This window comes from Martes martes (assembly GCF_963455335.1).
Source record: "Martes martes genome assembly, chromosome: 7".
NCBI classification, from domain to species: domain Eukaryota; kingdom Metazoa; phylum Chordata; class Mammalia; order Carnivora; family Mustelidae; genus Martes; species Martes martes.
Window position 1 is genome coordinate 136,763,872 of NC_137894.1, and position 20,914 is coordinate 136,784,785.

Here is a 20,914-nt window from a genome sequence, read left to right on the forward strand (position 1 = left end):
AACTGAGGGTTGCTGGAGGGGAGGTGGGTGGGGGGCTGGGGGTAACTGGGTGACGGGCATTAGGAGAGCATGGGATGTAATGAGCACTGGGTGTTATACACAACTGATGAATCACTGACCTCTACCTCAGAAACTAATAATATGCTATATGTTAATTAACTTGAATTTTGAGTAAAAAATCTTTAAAAAGTAATGTGATAGTGTATAATGCTCAAGTACTTTGTTCTTTAGTACTTTTAGTACTTTTGTGTAATGCTTGAGTACTTGAGTAGTTCTTCAGGACACTGTATGTTAGTTAAATTGAATTTTAAATAAAAAAGTTTTAAAAAAGAGTAATATGGTAGTGTGTAATGCTCAAGTGCTTTGTCCTTTAGTTCTTTTCAGTACTTTGTTTTTAGTATTTTAGTACTTCTAGTACTTCTAGTACGTCCAGAGCATGTGTCATTGAGCGTTGTGTCCCCCATGGTCTGTCGATGCGCATAGTAGATGCTCACTAAGCACCTGCTGAGCAGAATGAACAGGAAGGGCCGCTCCCTGATGGGGGGGCAGCACTGTGAGGATGAAGTGGGCCCTGACCACAGAGGCCAGCCATGGAAGAAGTGACTCCGGGGGCGCCTGGGTGGCTCAGTGGGTTAAGCCTCTGCCTTCGGCTCAGGTCATGATCTCAGGGTCCTGGGATCGAGCTCCGCATTAGGCTCTCTGCTCAGCAGGGAGCCTGCTTCCTCCCCCCACCACCTCTGTGCCTGCCTCTCTGCCTACTTGTGACCTCTGTCTGTCAAATAAATGAATAAAATCTTTAAAAAAAAAAAAAAAAAAAAAAGAAGTGACTCCGGAGGCTTGACAGAAGAGAGACAGCCTACAGGACCCCGAGACATTCAGAAAAGAGCCCCCCTTGAAGTGAAGAACACTCTGTCGAGCCACAGAGTGTCCACAACTCACTGGCCAGTCCTTGTTCTCCTTTTGCAGCCGATCAAGATCTGCATTCTGGGTCCTCCCGCTGTGGGGAAGTCCAGTATCGCTGAAGCCTTGGCCAAGCACTACAAGCTGCATCACATTAAACTGAAGGATGTCATCGCCGAAGCCATAGCAAAACTGGTAACTTTCCTAACTGCTTCACTGGGAATTTTTATATCTTAAAAGTGCTTTCCTTAGTCTCATAATAAGGAGGCTGCTAATTGTACGTGGCATCCTGCGAAGAGGTTTGTTATTTTCATTGGAGTTTCTTCTTGGCCCCAGTCATGAAAACAGAGCCTCCCACAGGATGTTCCTCTGTGAGATGGTAGTGCCCTTTATGGTGCCCTTGAAATCTAGTCTGTCTCCAGCTGTGGCTAAGACATGTATCTTGTATTCTCTCTGTCTACTGGAACATTTTCAGGTTTGGGGGGGGTGTTTGTTTGTTTTTAAGTAGGCTCCACGCCCAGCATGGGGTCCAATGCAGGGTCTGAAATCACCAGCCCGAGATCAAGACCTGAGCTGAGATCAAGAGTTGGATGCTTAACTGACTGAATCACCTAGGCACTCCCATTTTACTTTTGGGTTTGTTTTTTTTTTTTTTATCTTAATGTGTGTTTCTCAGAGTATTATCAGACTATTTATGAACTGCTTTAAAAAGAAAGAGACTACTGGAGTGCCTTCATGGCTCTGTTGGTTAAACTTCCAACTCTTCATTTTGGCTCAGGTCATGATCTCAGGGTTGTGACATCGAGCCCCTCATTGGGTTCCACACTGGGCGTGGAACCTGCTTAAGATTCTCTGTCTCTCTCTCTTTCTGGCCCTCCCGCCTTGTGTGCACACACATGCTTTCTCTTAAAAAAAAAAGAGGAACTATTTTCTTAGAAAAAAAAAAAGAGACACTATTTTCTTAGAGCGATTTTAGTTTCATAGCAAAACTGAGAAGTAGGTACAGAAATTTTCCATATATCCCCTACCCTTTGCGTGCATAAGCGGCCTCGTTATCAACACGCCCACCAGAGTGGTTCCATTAGTTACAACTGGTGAACCCACACAGACACTTCCTTAAGACCCAAAGGCCACGGTTTACGTTAAGCTTTGTTCTTGGCGTTACACATCCTGGTGGGTTTCGACAAATGTAGAATGACACATACTCACCATCACAGTATCACACAGAGTAGTTTTACTGCCCTAGAAATCCTCTGTGCTCTGCCTATTCATCCCACCCTTCCCTCAGCGAAATGCTTTTTATCATTTCATTGAAAATGGTAGCAACTATGGTATATTTCCTTAAATGATTACTAGGAGTCTGAATTTCTACAAAATATGTTTCCTTCAAGTAAGATACAGCCTGACACCTAGAAAAGGGTTGACTCTTAAGCAGTTCTGGTGTTAACACAGAAATGGATTCTTCTAAAATAGAGTGAGAAAAACCTAGAGGCTCTCAGCCATCTCTGTAGATACATGCATCCTGACGACTTCTACAATGACCAGGGGTGAGCGTATTCCCTCCTTGGACACCAGCCTTTTCCAGGATCACCCGCCAGATGATTTGCAAGTAGCAGATCCATGCGGGGCGTCGTCCAATTCGAGTATCCCTGTTGGTATGTAGGAGGCAATTGTCACACCTAAGGATGAAGGGGAAGATGAAGAAGAAGGGGAGGAGGAGGAAGAGGAGGAGAATGTGGAAGATGCCCAGGAGCTCTTGGATGGCATCAAGGAAAGCATGGAGCAAAATGCAGGTAGTGCGCAAGGTCTGGGGCTGCTCTTGTTGACAGGCTTTGTGTCCTTTTTATAAAAGACTACTTGTTTGCTATTTCAAGTCCAGAAAATATAACAAAGAAATTTCAATCATAATCTCATCCACCCCGGCAGGAAAAAAAAATCACCATTAATATTTTGGTGATTATCTGATCATAGGATGGGAAAGAACTACCTAAGTTAATAATAATGAAAGATCAAGGGTGCCTGGGTGGCTCAGTCGTTAAGCATCTGCCTTTGGCTCAGGTCATGATCCCTGGGTCCTGAGATCCAAGTCCCACATTGGGCTCCCTGCTCAGTGGGGAGCCTGCTTCTCCTTCTCCTTCTGTCTACTGCTCCCCCTGCTTGTGCTCACTCTTTCTCTCTCTCACTGTCTGTCAAATGAATAAATAAAATCTTAAGAAAAAGCAATTTAAAAAATGATTATAAAAGACCAAATGTGTACTTATAAATATTTTATACGCATCAAAAATCACTAATTAAAAGGCAAAGGACAAACCAGGAAAAGATATTTGCCACTAAGTGAGCGCTAAGATAATGAAGACTTAATATCCTTAATATCCTTAATATATAAAATGCTCAGGCAAACAAATAAGAAAACAGGAACAAATACAAATACATGGAAAAATACCCTTACTCATTTGGTAACTTTAACCAGTTTGTTGAAAAGACTCACTGGAGTGAGGGGTCACTTTAAACACAGACTCTGGACTCATTCTTTTTCCACCATTGGACAAATTTCGGGCTCGTTCCTTTGCAACTCCTAGATAGTAAGTAAGTCTTCTCTTTGTTTGTTCACGCTTTAAGAAGTCCGTTCCAATCAAATAATTGCAAGCTGTGTTTTGAACTTAGATGTTTCTCAGGGATCTTTCTACTTGGCAGAAAATGAGTGTAATTTATTCGGAAACTGACACCACTTCATTTTGATTTAAGTAGACAGTCGAGATCCTCCATCAAGCTGGTTTTACTGGTATCATCTATGGACTAGTCCAGCGTGTGACCACGACTCTGAACCATTGGAGTTTCTCCCCTCACTACCCTCTCAAGCTCGCTTGAGAGGTTTCTTTCCGCTTACCTTCTCCTCTCCTCACTTTGCTGGTGCTGTTTCTGATCCCCCAGGGTTGGGCTGGGCATGTGGGAAGCAGGGAGGAAGGACAGAGGCATAAGCCGGTCCTGGGTCCTGGGTGACAGATGGCTCCTTCCTGCTTTTGCCCTTCACACACCCTCCCACTGAGGACCGCCCCCTGCATTCCTTGGGGCACAGCTCTTGACTGCCCTGCCCACTTCTGGTCTTCGGGCACCAGCCCTTTGTCCCTACAGGTGGTCCTCTCCCCAGCCACTCATCTTCATGGATTCTAGTCCCTCCATGCCTCCCTCTGAAGGTATCTCTCCCTCTCGTCTCGCCCCATGCCGCTCCAATCTGGTTCTTAGGGGTGGACATGGGTTTGTATGCCCACCACGGATTGTCCATTTCAAGCAGGTAGCTGATTCGCTGTGTCTTGTTTTCTGCTTCGTTACGGGCTGGGCCAGGAGGAAATGGAATTTAGAATCCCAAAGATGTCCCAGAGGAAAAGGAAGAGACACAAAAAATCCTTTTTTAAAACTTTAAAAAAATTTTTTTTTATTTATTATTTCTTTTAAAGGTTTTATTTATGGGGCACCTGGTGGCTCAGTGGGTTGGGCCTCTGCCTTCGGCTCAGGTCATGATCTCAGGGTCCTGGGATCGAGCCCCACATCGGGCTCTCTGCTCAGTAGGGAGCCTGCTTCCCTTCCTCTCTCTCTGCCTGCCTCTCTGCCTACTTGTGATCTCTGTCTGTCAAATAAATAAATAAAATCTTAAAAAAAAAAAAGGTTATTTGTTTACTTGAGAGAGAGAGAGAGTGAGTGAGCACAGAGGCAGAGGGAGAAGCAGGCTCCCCACTGAGCAGGGAGCCCAATGCGGGGTTGCATCCCACGCCCCTGGGACCATGACCTGAGCCAAAGGCAGATGCTTAACCGACTGAGCCACCCAGGTGCCCCTATTATTATTATTATTTTTAAAGATTTTATTATTTATTTGACAAACAGAGATCACAAGTAGGCAGAGAGGCAGGCAGAGAGAGAGGGGGAAGCAGGCTCCCTGCCGAGCAGAGAGCCCGATGTGGGGCTCGATCCCAGGACCCTGAGATCATGACCTGAGCCGAAGGCAGAGGCTTTAACCCACTGAGCCACCCAGGTGCCCCAATTATTATTATTATTTTTTTAATTAGGTAGGCTACACACCCAATGTAGGGCTTGAACTCATGACCCTGAGATCAAGCATCCCATGCTCAACCGACTGAGCCAGCCAGGTGACTCTTTTTTTAAATTTTTTTTTTAAGTCATCTCTGTGTCTGACATGATATGCAAACTTATGACCTTGAGGTCAAGAGTAGCATGCTTTACTGCCTACAGAAAACCCAGTTTAGTACTTTGAGATAAAACACTGCCTCTGCCTCACCTAGGAGACACTTGGGAGCCAGTATGCAGCTTTCAGAGAGACTAACAGGGTCCTGGCTGCCACCGCTTGGGGGAGGGGAAACTCCCCAAGATAAGACATTGCATAGTGAGGACACCTGGGAAGGAAGTCTGGCAAGGCTGCATTAGAGGGCAGAGGGCTGGGATTGTAAGGAATGTACAGGCCACCAGGGCCCGGTGCGTTTGCTCCGTAAGCCTGAGGACTAGGGCCAGAGCAGGGCGCCCCAAGCCAGGAACAGTGCCGCCCCAAGGACGGAGGATTCAGGCGAACAGGATGACACAAAGCCTGGATGATATTTATTGGACAGAGACATGTCACTGGGCTTTGCAAAAACCCAAAAGTTGTATCCAGAGTGTGTATCAGGATGGTCTGAAGTCCCGATGGGGCTCTTTGCAGCCCCGGGGAGGTGAGTACACCCAGCAGGAATTTCCGTGCAGAGCCGAGGACAGTCGTGGTGCTGCTCAAACCCCACAAGGGCCTGTCCTTGGCAGCCAACTCTGTTCTCCCCCCAGAGGCCAAGAGAGCCCACGCTGGGTCAGCAGGCTCTGCCTGGAGGGGCCCTGGAAGGGGACAGACGAAGTGGCCCGCAGCCACCCACCACCTTCCTATAAGACTGAATAGTTGATTCCGTCCCCTTTAACCTTAGGAAGGTTGTTTTTGTTTTGTTTTGTTTTGTTTTCTCCCTCAAGGTTGTCCCCAAATTCTTCCTGTTCATATTTACCTGAATCTAAAACGTGGACCTTGATTGTGTTTGGACAAAACAAGACCTTTGAATTCCCTGCACAGGCCTACCTAGAAATTTCACAGCCCGAGCAAGGACACAGAGGTCAGCTCGCTTTTCCCCTTGCGTGACCCAGTTTGCTAGTAAACGACTCTAACGATTCCGGTGAGACAAATTTCACACTCCCAGCGCAGCAGGGCACCTCTGGGTGCCGAGAATTCCACTCCAGTCCTGACAATGCAGCCGGAATAGGGGCCTTGGTTAAACCCGAATGCACTGGTCACCGATTCTCTGTGCTCACTTTATGTTTTTCAAAAGCATTGTGGGAGGATTGAAATAAGTTGGTTGGGTTCCGGGGTCATTGGACTAGTCTTTCAACTTTTCTGTGAGTTTGAAAATAAAAATTGGGGGCGCCTGGGTGGCTCAGTAGGTTAAACATCTGCCTTTGGCTCAGGCATGATCGCAGGGTCCTGGGATGGGGCCCCCCATCGGGTTCCTTCCTCGGGGGGGGGGGCAGTCTGCTTCTCCCTCTCCCTCTGCCTCTCCCCCTGCTTGTGCTCTCTCTCTCTCTCCCTCAAATGAATACATAAAATCTTAAAAAAGAAATGAAAATAAAAATTGAGGGGGGAGGGAGGACGTATGTGACTGTATCAACTTCCTAGTGTCTACCCTCTGCATGGAGTATTTTAAAACCTTGGGTGCACGTATTTTTGAACCATGTTTTAGTAATTAGGAATATGGATTCATATGAGCATTTTTAAAAGATTTTATTTATTTACTGGCAGACACACAGCAAGAGAGAGAACACAGGCAGGGGGAGTGGGACAGTGAGAAGCTGGCTCTCCACTGAGCAGGGAGCCCGATGCGGGGCTTGATCCCAGGACCCTGAGATCATGCCTGAGCCAAAGGCAGACACTTAACCCACTGAGCCACCCAGGCGCCCCGCATACTGGAATTTTAAATATTACTTGAATGTGATAGACTTAAAATTAAAAAAAAAGAAAAAAAAAAGCAGGTGTCGTTTTGAAGGCTGTCCAGGAGGGCTGTGTTCATTCATTTCAAAGCAGAAGTGACAGTCCCCTTCCAAGGAGCTCCACACTGCCAAGGTCGGGGTGTATCTCTAGGAGGTCAGAGTTCTCTTAGAGAGACCAGCCTGGGCCTGGCCCTTTGTGTGCTCACATGCCGTAATGATCAGAAACTGCGGCTAGAGGTCCCTTCCCGCATACTGAACACTTCAGCTCTGAAGCAGAAGGAGTGAATGGCAAAGCTGGGGGCTGGATTCAAGGGAGGGATGCCTGGAGGGGCTGAAGCCTGGTTTCTGAATATAGATGTGCGTTTGCCTCAGCAACAGAACCTTCAGAAATCAGAAATAGATAAAACTCGTCTTTGAATTTTGCTGAATCCCTCGACACTTTACTTGGCTCTATTTCCTTGCATCACTGTGAACCTTACTGAGAAACAATGTCAGATCATTTCGAGGAATTTCATTATGCAAAATAACACCTTCGATTTTCTTTCTTTCTTTCTTTCTTTTTTTTGTTTCAGCCCTAACATTGAAATTTCTGGAAGACACAATTAGTTTTGAATCAGTTACTGCTTAATGAGTTGTGTGTCAATGATAGAAGAAAGAAGAGGTGGTTCAGTGACATCATTTTATTGTCATTAATACAGTGATTATAAATAGCAAAAACCCGGATGCTAGGGTGGCTCAGTCCGTTAAGCATCTGAACCTTGATTTGGGCTTAGGTCGTGATCTCAGGGTTGCGAGGTGGAGCCCTATGTCTGAGCTTCTTAAGATTCCCCCTGGGGGACCTAGGGGGCTCAGTCCAGTAATCATCTGCCTTTGGCTCAAGTCAGGATCCCAGGACCCTGGGATTGAGTGAGTAGGGCTCCTTGCTCAGCTGGGGGGTCCGCTTCTGCTCCTTCCCCTGCTTGTGCTCGCTTGCTGTCTGTCAAATAAATAAACAAAATCTTAAAAAAAAAAAAAAGATTATCTCCCTCTCTCTCTAAAACAAAATTTTGTAAAAGAGAGAGAGAGACCAACACTTAATATCGTAGACCCACTGATGAACTAAAAGTATGGTATGACCCTAGAAAGGGCTTTGCAGATCAGTCACTCAAAGTCGCCAAACCCACGATACGGCAATGCCCACATTCAGTAACGTTAAGGGCAGCGCCAGGTCTCGGAAACGGTAGCCGTCTGATGATCGCGGTAGAGTAACACGTGACCGTTGCAGGGAAGCTGCATCATTTGACCCTTCAACCGTTGTGGCAGTTTTAGAACAAACTTTTCCATCCTCTGATGCCATGCACCACAGGAACCGGCCGTCCAAGGCTCCAGAGGGAACTGTGTAGTGGGGCCAAGGTCATGAATGCAGATTTGAAGAGACCCGGGTAGGAAGGGCGTTGGTTCCTGCAGCTTTAAGAGAACCGTGCCTTTGAGAGTCAGATCAAGCTCGATTTTTATTTTTTAGTTTATTTTTCGCTTTTTATTTTTGAGTAATCTCTTCACCCAACGTGGGCCACGAACTCGCCACCCCGAGATCAGTTGCATGCTGTACGGACTGAGCCAGTCAGGGACCCCAAGCTTGATTTTTGTTCCGATGCAGCAAATATTTATTACTGTTATTACATCATGAATAAGTCGTGTGTTAACAACACATGTGACTACTATCTCACTTAACTCTTACAACACAAACATTTATTGCTATGTATTAAGGCTATTATTACCATGTCTTAAGGCTAGAAGGCTACGTATGAAGGCGTAATAGCAAAGCAGAATTGAGTGAACCCTGCTGGCACACGGGAACACCCGTTGCACTTCACCCGGAAGTTGTGACTTCACCCAGGAAACATTTGGGAATTACAGACATCAGCGTTTGCTTCTGTTCTTTATTGCAGACAAGCACACGGGGTTCTCCTATTTTATTGCGCATTACAGTTCAGCGTGTCGTGTTCAAAATACAAAACCACATATTTGTAACTTTAAGGGAAAATAAAAGATTTTCAGTAGTTACTTGGACTACACAACCATTTCGAGATGACCTTGTCACCCCCAGGAATAATGTGACTCCCCAGTAATGTATATATTTTTCTTTTCACCAGGCCGACTAGAAGATCAATATGTAATTAGATTTATCAAAGAAAAGGTGAAATCGATGCCTTGCAGGAATCAAGGTTATATTTTGGATGGATTCCCAAAGACCTATGATCAAGCTAAGGACCTATTCAATCGTAAGTTCGAGCGTTCCCCTTTTTTGTTATTATTTTTTTTTAAAGCTTTTCTTTCTTTCTTTGTGTAAACTCTACCCCCAGAGTGGGGCTCAAACTCATGACGCTGAGGTCAAGAGCCGCGTGCTCTGCGGACTGAGCCAGCCAGACTCCCCTCCTTCATTTGAGTGCTCACCTTCAGATAAGTTGCAAGATATCATAGTAATAGTCACTCAGTTAAAATTTGAAAATCAGAGACTGTCTAAAACACAGGCTTTTTCTATTTATGGTTAGTTTGCCAGTCAACATCTAGTGAAATATTTTAATTTTTTGCCGAGGGGCTGTCCACAGTGATAGCACGTAATAAACACAAAAATGTGTATTTTGTTTTATTAGAAGAAGATGAGGAGGAGGAAGAAGAAGTCAGAGGCAAAATGTTTCCCTTTGATAAACTAATCATACCTGGTAAGTTTAAAATATTTATTTCTCGAAGGTCATATTTAGAGGAATGCCATTTTGTACCCAAACCAGCTTTTTGATGTCAATAAAGCAGATCTCTCTCCCCCCGGCTCTTTTTTTTTTGGAGGGGGGAGGTAAAACGATACCCTTAAACATAAGCTCTCAAACTAGGGAATGTATGGGAGGCAACAATCAGAAATATAGGAATACTAAGTTCTGAAATGGACAGGAGTCTTCGAGAATGTTTGTTTCTGCTGCTCCCTCTAGGAACGAAGCATCGGGAGGCCAGTCCCCTGATGGTTTGACTCTGAGCCAGTTGGCAAGACCACCAGGGGCTGGGCCCTTCCTCCCGTTTTTGGTGGTAGCCCTGCCCTCATCATTCCCATCTTTCCCAAATCCGGGGTTGAGACTGGGCAGGTGCCGAGCTGTTCACTGTTCACGTAGATACACAGATGTTGCACAATGTCCTCTTGGAAGTAAAGTGTAAACAACTTATTCCATGAAAAAGGATTTGCTGACTGCCTGGCTGGCATTTCTTGTGACCTTGTCTTGAACTTTTAAAGTTGCTTTTTTTAAATCAGTTTGCACGCGATATCATCATAGGAAACACAAAAACAGCTTTTTTCAGCAAGTGAGCCCGAGGTCATTACTTAGGGTTGTAGGGGGATCGTGCTTGCTTGCGTCAGAGTCTGCACGGGGGTCAGTTTATGGCTGTAACCCTCTCCCCTTGGTCCAGGAAGAGCTTGCCATGAAGCTACTGGAGGCACTGGGGCCACCAGAAAGCAGTCATCCTCAGGGATGGGTAGTTACTGTTTGCCTGAGGGCCCTGAAGCCTGGGGCGGGGAATTTGCAATGCCAAAGGGGTGGGTTGTCTCGGATTTCCCATGAACATATGCAGTTGGGCTCAGAAAAAGTTAAAAACTGGGGCGCCTGGGTGGCTCAGTGGGTTAAAGCCTCTGCCTTTTGGCTCAGGTCATGATCTCAGGGTCCTGGGATCGAGCCCCACATCGGGCTCTCTGCTCAGTAGGGAGCCTGCTTCCCTTCCTCTCTCTCTGCCTGCCTCTCTGCCTACTTGTGATCTCTGTCTGTCAAATAAATAAATAAAATCTTTAAAAAAAAAAAAGAAAAGAAAAAGTTAAAAACTAAAATAGATTAAATAACCAGATCTGTCTGGTTTCTGAGAGTTTATCACTTCTGGGCAATATTCATTCATTGCAAACCACCTGGCAAGTCCTTACGCTTTCACTGGGGCAGTGCACTGAGCCGTTCGTCCATCATTTGCCCAGAACCACACGAGATAGGAATTCACTGAAGCTTTCTTTGCACGGTTTTGCCAGGCTGGAATTACTCCCATGGTTACCTGATCCAGAAGCCAAAGCCCAGAGACTTACCCGAGACCATTTCTCTGGTACACGGAATGGCTTAAATTCAAACTCGGTCTCCTCTTTCCTCTGCCTCCAAAACACAGAATTAATGAAACCCTACCAGGAAATGGAATCACAAACGTGAAATGGCCCAAGATTCTTAACCGTGGTCTACTGGGCTGCCCTCCCTCTGCTGGACGTGGTCCAAACGGGTCAAATGTGTCATCTCTTTGGAATGTTTAGTCTGCTCTTAGTAAAATTATTCTCTTTCTGGAAATGGTCATTATTTTCTGTCTTCCTGGAAGAAATGAGAGGTTTGTCTCATTTGTACTCAGGGAATTTTAATACAGGGAGGTGGCTGAGTGAGGACAGGAGAGGCTAACGCCATTGAAAGAAGGGACCCCAGAGTAGGGGGTATACTGTACCACACTAGATCGCATGGGGCAGTGCGCCAGATTTGGTCAGGAAGTAGGAAGCAAGAAGCAGGGAGGGGAAGCCTAGGCCACTGCCTTAATTGGGGTTTCTGTGGGAAAGGCAAGGCAGGGCCGAGGAAATAGCTTTTTTTCCTCTTTTTTAGAGGATTGGCTACTTTGAGCCAGTCCCAGTGGGTTTTGCTCTCTAGTTCCCTGGTGCCTGGCTCTGGGATGATTTAAGGCAAGGGAAAAATGTTGGCGGCTTGGCGTGTGAGATTTATAAAAAGGGGGTGGTTGCTTTGCACATGACGGCCATTCTCCTGAGTAAGTGGTTGACCATCTTTAGGAATTAGCCAGTCCTGAAAGAGGCAGTCTCTCTCCAGGTCTGTAACGTTACCCCTGAGATGTCAAAACATTGTAAGATACAGAAAATAATAAATCTGATTAATACAAGTCCCCATGCTTGATTGGAGTGGTGACACACTTGAGTCTATGGTTGACCCAGTCATAGGTGGTGTTCTCTCTCCTTGATAAACCACTGCCTTTTATAACAGCTGCTAGCCTGCTTCTGGGTCAGTTCTTTTCAGATCTCATTGTTGAAGCCGGTTAAGTTTAAACTCATACCTGCTTAGGGCTCCTGGCTGAGGCAGTAGAACATGCCACTCTTCATCTCAGGGTCATGAGTTTGATCCCCACATTGGACGTGGAGCCTACTTAAAAATAAATATAGTTGTCTGCTTGCTTACTATGGAAAAAATGTTTTAGGGACGCCTGGGTGGCTCAGTCATTAAGCGTCTGCCTTTGCTCAAGTCATGATCGCAGGGTCTCGATCGAGCCCCGCATCGGGCTCCTTGCTCAGTGGGGAGCCTGCTTCTCCCTCTGCCTGCTGCTCCCCCTGCTTGTGCTCTCTCTCTCTCTGAAAAATAAATAAAATCTTTTAAAAAATGTTTTAAAACACAGATTTTCAGGGGCATCTGGGGGGCTTACTTGGTTAAGTGTCCAATTCATGATACTGGCTCAGGTCGTGATCTCATGGGATGTAAGAACAAGGCCTATGTCACGCTCAGTGGGGAGTTTGCTTGACATTCTCTGTCTCTCTCTCCCTCTGCCCTCTTTCAAATAAATAAATGAATCTTCAAAAAAAAAAAAACCACACACAAAACAGATTTCTCATGACTCTAGAGAGCCAAACACAGTGATCTCCTTGTTATATACAATCTTACCAAGCAGAAATCTATTATTTGCTATCCGTGGTTAGCCAGTACAAGGACAGTAGATGTTCCTTTAAAAAAAAAAAAAAAAGATTTGTTTATTTGAGAGAGAGAGAGCGAGCACACACGAGTGGGAGGAGGAGCAGAGAGAAAGGGAGAGAGAGAATCCCAAGCAGACCCTGAGCTGAGCTGGGAGCCCAACACGGGCTTGATCTCACAAACCTGAGATCATGACCTGAGCTGAAATCAAAAGTAGGATACTCAACCGACCGCGCCACCCAGGCTCCCCAGGTCAGTAGATGTTCTGAATAATTATCTCGAGATACTGCAAAATCCTGAAGTTCTGTCTGAATCAGGAGAGAAAGGACTTTTAAAAATATCACCTGGCTGACTCAGGCAATAGAGCACGCAACTCTTGATCTTGGGGTCATGACTACAAGCCCTATGTTGGGTATAGAGCTTCCAAAAGAAAAAAAAAAAAAAAAGAAAAGAAACCATCTAGTGGGGAATATATTTCATCCCGCTAAAATTCTTGAAAGTTAGAAGACAAGTCCATCACTGTTCGTGGTGTTTGGCTGACCGGAACCTTCCTTCTCCCAGTCACTGGGAAGAAAAATACAGCATCGCATTTTAAACTTCTTAGATCACTAACAGATTTATTAACTTTTCTTCTAGGTGTCCGACGTCATGGAGCTTAACTAGATTCAAAGTTCAGTGACTTTGTTGACATCATTTCAATTCAAGTACTATACCGGCACTTGGAGGTCTAGCTGTCTCCTCTCCTTTTCAGAATATAGCCCCTCATGAAAATCAGATGATCACAGATGAGCATCTAAACTAAATTAAAATAGGTCAGAAGAGTGGCAGCTTCAGACTATGGTTACGAATTTACTGGATCTTGTTCCGCAAGCTCTGTCCTCAACCTTTATTTTCACTGTTAACGCAGGAAGCAGATGGTACTCAGTGGAGGGGCACTTGCCCCGTAGGCACCCTCTGCTCTGGGCTCGGCTCTGTACGCTAACTTCTCTCACTCGTTCAAGAAATCTTATTAGAATACATTTGAGTGAAGACGGCCTTATTATGGGGCAAACCGATACAATTTAATTAATTAATTAATCTTTAAGTGTCTCAATAAAACTTAATTTACAAAGTCAGATGATGGGCCCGATTTGGCCCACAGGGAACCAGTACAATTTTAGGATAAAAATTAAACGGCTTCCGGGCTTCGCCAGACTCTTAACGGGTAGCACGTTATTTGCCGCCCACCCGGTTAATGATCTGGGCACCCGCGTACTCTGACCCCGCTGAGAACCTCTGAGAGTAGTAACTCACTTGGAGAGTCTGTTTCACTCATGTGCGCTCTGATCACTCATTCACGCAGCTTACATCCACCGAACTTATATGGGAAGCTGGAGAAACAGCTGCTTTCAAAGGTTAAAAGAAAATCACAGGTGGATGAAATGATCCCCATCGTTAATCTGATTCCCGGGTCAGACATCAGATAGGCGCTCTGTTGAATGGGAGGCAGACGCTTCCTGGCCAATTGCATTACGCGAGAAGAGAGCTGGATCCTGGGAAAACTCAAGTCCCATGGGGAGCCCTTGTTTTTATTAATTGGCCAAATTGGCCATCAGTTCGCTCAGCCGCTGGTCTCCTTGGGAGCCTGTGATGCTGTGCAGGGAGGTGGGGGAAGGTGCAGTGGGGCCTGGCTGGGAGGCAGCTGATGGTTGATGCCACAGGGTTATCAGAGATGCGCTAATTCTGATTTCTGCTGCTTTTTGTTATCGGATTTCTTTTTACTTGATGATTAGATTTGCTACTATTTGCTATTTGGTATTTTATTTGCTATATTTTTCTCGTCTGAGATTTGCGCTTTCCAATTTGTGCTGCTTTTTTTTTTTTCCTTAAAAGGAGGAAAGGAGGGAAAGCATGAGAGAGGAAGAAGGGGAAAAATAGAAAACTACAGACCTCACAAAATACCAGCTGGCTGGGCCTCATAGGGGGTGTCTGGAAATGTCAGTGATTTGTATGCATGTAATCTCCTCGGTGAGAGGCGGCAGGGAGGCCAGTTAGTCACTGAGGTCCAGCCTGGTCACTGGACATTTTGGTTAGCACTGGCCCGGGCCACCTACTGGTTAGACCCTCCATTCCTCGGGTTAACTCAGGAGCCCCGCTCTCTCCCCAGAGTTCGTTTGCGTGCTGGACGCCTCAGATGAGTTCCTGAAGGAGCGGGTGATGAACCTCCCTGAGAGCGTCGTGGCGGGGACCCACTACAGCCAGGACCGCTTCCTCCGGGCTCTGAGCAACTACCGGGACCTCAATACCGAAGATGAGACTGTCATCAACTATTTCGATGAGATTGAAATCCATCCCATACATATTGGTATGAGCGGGGCTCGAGACTAAGGTCAAGGTGAAGAACCACTGACAAGTGTCAGGACCCTGCCCCTCCGCCCCTAGGCACCCCCCGGGCATGTGGGTCAGAGGGCTGGGGGTGGGGACACAGAAGCAGAGCTATGTCCCTGGGGTCAGGAGATCACAGGACAAACAGGGCTTTCCTTCTGGGGAGTCCTTCCACTTGAGGATTTGGTGTGTGTTTGGGGGGGCACGTTGGGGCATATGAAAATATATGCATAGGTTATGAAATTGAATACCAAATTGGCATTTTTTGGAAGGACACTTCAAAAATATGTATATTTGCTGCTGGCTGCTTCCTTGGGGGCAGCATTTTGTCCCCGGAGCTTTGCAAGGCCCCTGATGTTCTTCCCAGACCCCCTCCTGGCCTTTAGATCGGCCATCTTACCCCCCCCCCCACCACCACTACTCAGAAAGCAAATTGTTCTTTATCACATTCCTCTTTGTTTCCAGTAAACACTGAACTCAGATCTCAGCAGCCAGCAGGCGCTCAATAAGTAGGATCTGTCATCAGCCTCACTGTGGCCGTCACTGTTCCTGGCTCCAAATCTCAGCTGTCATAGGGTGTTTCTACTTCCCTGGGCTTTGGTGAACCGCTGAACTTCCTTTCTGGCTTCCTGGATCTTGACATTTCTTCCTCCCCTGGGTTTGGTGAGGAACCCCTAGCCTGGTGGACGCTCAGTGGCCAGGCTGACCCCTGGGGGTCTTTCAGGGTCTCTCTTTGCCCTCAAGAGCCAGACAGGACAGCATTTGGACCCTGGAGTGCTGAGAGGTGTACCGCCAAGGATCCATGTCCACATGAAGCAGGAGAGCTGGTCTCAGGGCTGGCTCTGCTCATCTGTGTTCTCATCTGTGAAATGGGAAAATAACCCCTGCCTTGTAGAGTTGTTACAAATGCAGAGATAGGAGATAGGAAGTGTCTGGTGCAATGGTTGACTAATTTTGTTATAACTAAGGCATAACATAGTGGGCTGTTAAGCAATAAAAAGATAACACAATTTATAAATCTACAAAATCTGTTTGGCCCCCGCAGAAGTGATTGGGTTTTGTCCTCCTCGGGACATGTCTGTGCACCCTGGACCCCCGTTTTCCTTGTAAAACCTTAGGATTTGAAACTACTAATATGGAAAATAGCTCACCCTATTTGATTAGAGAACTGGGAGAGAATGGTGAGGGCATTGCACAAAAACAGTGATTGCCATCTTTTCAGTAAAGCTCAGAGAGTGATTTATGGAAAAATCAGGAAAGCCCTGGGGAGAAATGTTGAGAAAGACAGAAATGAGGGGAGGACTGGATGCATGGTCATTGTGTGTTTGTACTGGTCACATTTGACCTCATCTCCACCCTGACAAGGAGGAGATGACATTAAAGGGAAGGGAGAAATGGATCTTAGGGGGGATGGGTGTGGGGGAGGGGTCAAGGTCAGGAATGCAGGCCACCGGGCCCTGCCAGAGAAGGGTCAGGGACAGGGCTGGCACCTGCATTTCTCTGCATTTCTCTTGGCAAGTCTGGACTCCTCTCCTCTCTCAGAGTCTCTTTCTTTCTGGCTCTTTGGACCAGCATCTCTCCTCCGTCACCCACACAGTGAACTGGGGTTGCCCCACAGCCCAGGAGTTTCTATCCTGGGAGCCAAGCCTAGAGCTAGACCTTCCACCCTAATAACACAGCCCTAGAAGGGCAAATCCAAAGTCATGGTTTGGGCAGGTTCCCATCCCCAATCAGCAGTTCCCCTGTCCCAGGGTCAGGGCAAAAGTATTGGTTTGGGCAGCTCTAGTCTCCTAAAGTGAGCCTCTTCCAACGTGCTTCAGAGCACTTTCAAGCACATCAAGTTGTAATTACTGTTAGAGAAATCGGGAGAAATACATTAAATACATTAAAGTGTCAGAGTGCGGGCAAGGCGTGGAATATATGAATTTTGTTTTATTTTGTTTTTGTTCACTTTTGGGGGCTTGCTTCCTCCCACCAAGTGATATATATTGACCCTTCTTCCCCTCTTCCCAAGCAGAAGCTAGAGGTGCCTCTAGTCTGGGTCAAGGTCATAGTGTAGGAACGGGGGCCGGGGGTGGGGCATGGCAATGGTTGTGCCATGAGGGGAAGGTCCTTACTCCTAGGAAGATCTGAGGCACTGAGAACAAAAATCGCCCACCGCACACCCTTCTGTTGGGGGCACTTTCCAAGCAAACCCAAGAGAGTGGTGTAGGATTTAGTGTTGAGAGACTTTGTAGAGAAACCCATGGTTTACCAAGAAGCTGCTGCTGGGTTTGTTGTTGTTGTTGTTGTTTTGGTCCTGATGTTAAATTAGTTGGATATTCTAGAATTTGGACTTTTCCCTTATTCAAGTAGGCTAACAGAAATGGTTTGTTTTACTTATGGTTTAAAAATGTATCCCAGGATCATTGAGTTTCAGAAACAGGAAAAAAAAAAAAAAAGAAGAAGAAGAAATGGGGGAAATCCTATCGGGTTTTCAGCAAGTGCAGGGCTTCCTCTTGTGGGAACCCCCACAGTAGCATCTCTCTCTGCTTGGATGCTTCCAGGGATGGAGAACTCTTTTTTTTAAGGAAGTCCATGCCACCCATGCCACCCATCCCCCACCCTGCTCAGAATCAGCACTGTCAGAGCTCAAAAACTGAGCCCCAGTCTTCCTCCCAGATCCAGGACTCCCAGACACGGGGCTGGTATTTGCTCATGAGCCAAGAAATCCTGAACCATCCTGGCCACTGGAACAGCAAAGCCCAGTGTGGTCATTTCCTAACGTAACATAACATAACATAACATCATGGTAATTTCCATTTCCATGGCACATTTATGAGAACAAAAGAATTTTCCCGAATGTGGTCTCAGGGTAGTACCTTGGCGAATATAAGTGTGTGCTGATCTCCTGCCTCTCTCTTGGTATTGAAAGATGTAGGAAAACTTGAAGACCCTCAAAACAGACTTGCCATCAAACAGCTCATCAAAGAGATCGGGGAGCCTCGAAATTATGGCCTGACGGACGAAGAGAAGGCAGAGGAGGAGCGGAGGGCGGCAGAGGAGCGGCTGGCCAAGGAGGCCATGGAGGAGGCGGAACGGGAGCACAAGGAAGCCGTGGAGCAGGCGGAGAGGATCGCTCGCTGGGAGGAGTGGGTGCGTGAGTACGTGTGTGGGTCTGGGCGGCGGGATGCCAGGCCATTTTGGCCAGCTGCACTTCCCATCCTGCTCCTAGAGAAATGTCACGGAAATACCCAAGCATGTGTTTGCGTGTGTTTTGGTTTTGGTTTGTTTTGTCATATGACCATTTCCTAAAAGGTGCCCGTGGTCTTTTGCTTGGGATAAATAATCACAATAATAGTACCCAGCCTTCACCAGGAGTCGTGATAATCCAGATCCTTGTAACTGGGTCCCATGGTGCCTTAGGCCAACCTTGGGATTTCCTCTGATTTTCCTCCATTTATGCATCTCACCTGGATGGTTAGCCTCCTTCACCCTCTCGATTCCCAAAATCACGGATCTCTGCCTATTCTGCTACCGAAAATCGCACTCAGATCCTCCCACAGCTCCTCACTTCTGATCAGGGTGGGAGTTTCTTGCTGGAATCATGGCGCCTCCTCCCTGGTTCTCCCTGCTGGGCTCCTGTCCATCTCCAGCCTGTTTCCGTGCTGCTGCTGGTGGCCCTTCTAACATACAGACCCACGTGGGCAATTCCCCGTGCAAACGTTTTGCAGGCTTCCATCACCGTGAGCCTCGTTATTGGGGCCTTCCAGGTTCTGGCGTGATGCATTTCAACAACACACCGTCTCCGCAACGAACTTCCTTACTTGCTTTGAGTCTTTCCTAAAAAGCCCTCTTTCCAAGGAAGCCTTTCCTGCACACCATATTTAAAATGTCAACCCCTGCGTCTCCCCATCACATGGCCTATCCCCTTTTATAGGTCTCAATTTCTCTCTTTGCACTTATTCTCAGGGACTATATATTTTATATATTTATCTTACTGTCTTTTCTCTGCACAGAATTTAAATCACATGAGGACAAGGATTTTTTTCTATTGCTGTTCAGTACCATATTTCCAATGCCAAGAACAGTGCTTGGCATGTAACAGACACTCAACAAATATTTGTGGAAGGAACAGGGAGACAAAGGAAGGATGTCCTTTAGCACACATCTTTGGGTGCCCGATTATCTCCTTAGCATAAATTCCTGAATTTTGTTAGGTCAGACTACACGTGGTTTAATTTTTGATACATATTTCAAAACTACCTTCTAGCAAGGGTAGAGCAGCTCACACCTTGTCTACCAGTGGCTTTCCCTACACTTCCTCCAACCCCGCTTTCTCAGTTTTGCTCACAAAATATCAATCAGATAACCAAAACCCCATCCCATTGCTTTAATGTTCATCTCTCGGGGCAGGCATGTACCAACTCTTCCTATGTTCATTGGCATTTCTATTTCTCATGTTGCACGTTTTCTCTGCCCGTGTTTGGGCGGTGTGTCCTTTTCTTAGTATTTTGTAAGAACAGCTCCCGATAAGGTAGTGTAGTCATAGAAACAGGAGGGGGCTCATGAGACAAGGGTCTCCCAAGCTGTGTTGCTAGAGTCCGAGTCTCGCTCCTTCTCCTTGTAGCTTTGTGGTTCTGTGCAGATTTCTGTCTGTGTCTCTGTTTCTCCATCTGTGAGAGGAGGAGGAGGATAGTACCTGCTTCATACGGCAATGGGGTGATGAGTCAGTTATGTGCAGAAGTATGCAAATTGTGTGCATCTCGTGATAGCCTAGCTTTTTATAATCTGTTGCAAATGGTTTTTCTCAACTCATCATTTATCTTTTGACAGCATTTATGGTGTATCTTCTGGACATAAAGAAGTTTTATGGTTGTATGTAGTCAAATCCATCAGTCCATTTCCCATGTTGGTTTATGGGTTTATTGTCTTGCCGGGAAAGATTCTTTTTGAACAAAAAATTCTTTTTGAACAAATCATCTAGGACTCTCTATCTTGCAAGTGACAGAAAAGCAAACTCAACATGGCTTGGAAATAAAGAAAACTTATGGATTCACATCAAATCCGGGGTGGGGGGTGGGGGGGCGGGTAGAGCTGGCTTCAGGCAAGGCTTGATATAGTGACTCAGATGATTCACCAAGGACCTGGGGTCCTTATCTCTGCTCTGCCTTCCACGCTGGCATCATCCTTGGGTTCTACGTGATGTGCTTCTCCTTTATTAATATCCACAGCCAGGAGGTGGGCTGGACTGATGGGATTAAGTCCCACCTAAACCACCAGGCTAAGAAGGGAGATTTCTCAAAGGGAATCTGGAATTACTATTCCCAAGAGAGGAGAGACCATATGCTGAGCAAGGAATAACACGTGTTCACCAGATGAATACCTTCTAGACTTTCTATTAGCACTTCTGTGATTCTTTCCTTCATACCTTCCTTCCCCCACTCCTGCTCTTTCTTCCTCTGGGCAGCTAGAAATTATCTTGATTTAAGATGTGAGTTTGGGATCCAGTTTATTTTCTAGCACGCGAAGCGGTTGTTACAACACCATTTACATCTCTTCTCTGCTGTTTGTGATGCCATCTTTATCATAATCTAGTGGCCATGTATAGCAGTATTGGGTTCCAATGTACTCTGGGGTGAATCAGGTAGATGTGTTCTCCCCTTTCTGTTTACCCCAACCCCCGAATGTTCTATTTGTAGAATAAACGACTAGAGGAAGTGAAAAGAGAAGAGAGAGAACTACTAGAGGCCCAGTCTATTCCCCTGAGAAACTATTTAATGACCCATGTGATGCCCACCCTGATGCAGGGACTGAATGAGTGTTGTAAGGTCAGGCCGGATGATCCCGTTGATTTTCTGGTAAGAGATTTTTGTTTTACTATAAATTTGAAATTAAAAGATGCCCGAATCTAAACAGAAAGCTAGTTGAGATAGAGAAATCGT

General features: G+C 46.2%; 1 protein-coding gene across 4 annotated transcripts in view; it reads left to right on the forward strand.

Moving 5' to 3' along the window:
• Positions 1–20,914, forward strand: part of AK7 (adenylate kinase 7) — a gene marked incomplete at its 5' end in the record, with an annotated part of 71,880 nt that overhangs the window by 50,648 nt on the left and 318 nt on the right. For 2 of the 4 annotated variants that reach the window (XM_080809458.1, XM_080809460.1), the window contains 7 exons: positions 967–1,095; positions 2,564–2,693; positions 9,036–9,164; positions 9,537–9,605; positions 14,773–14,970; positions 17,905–18,125; positions 20,672–20,830. In XM_080809458.1, the coding sequence (XP_080665584.1) occupies positions 967–1,095; positions 2,564–2,693; positions 9,036–9,164; positions 9,537–9,605; positions 14,773–14,970; positions 17,905–18,125; positions 20,672–20,830 (1,035 nt within the window). The remainder of the gene's footprint in view (positions 1–966; positions 1,096–2,563; positions 2,694–9,035; positions 9,165–9,536; positions 9,606–14,772; positions 14,971–17,904; positions 18,126–20,671; positions 20,831–20,914) is intronic. The other 2 variants (XM_080809459.1, XM_080809461.1) reach the window with 2 other exon arrangements.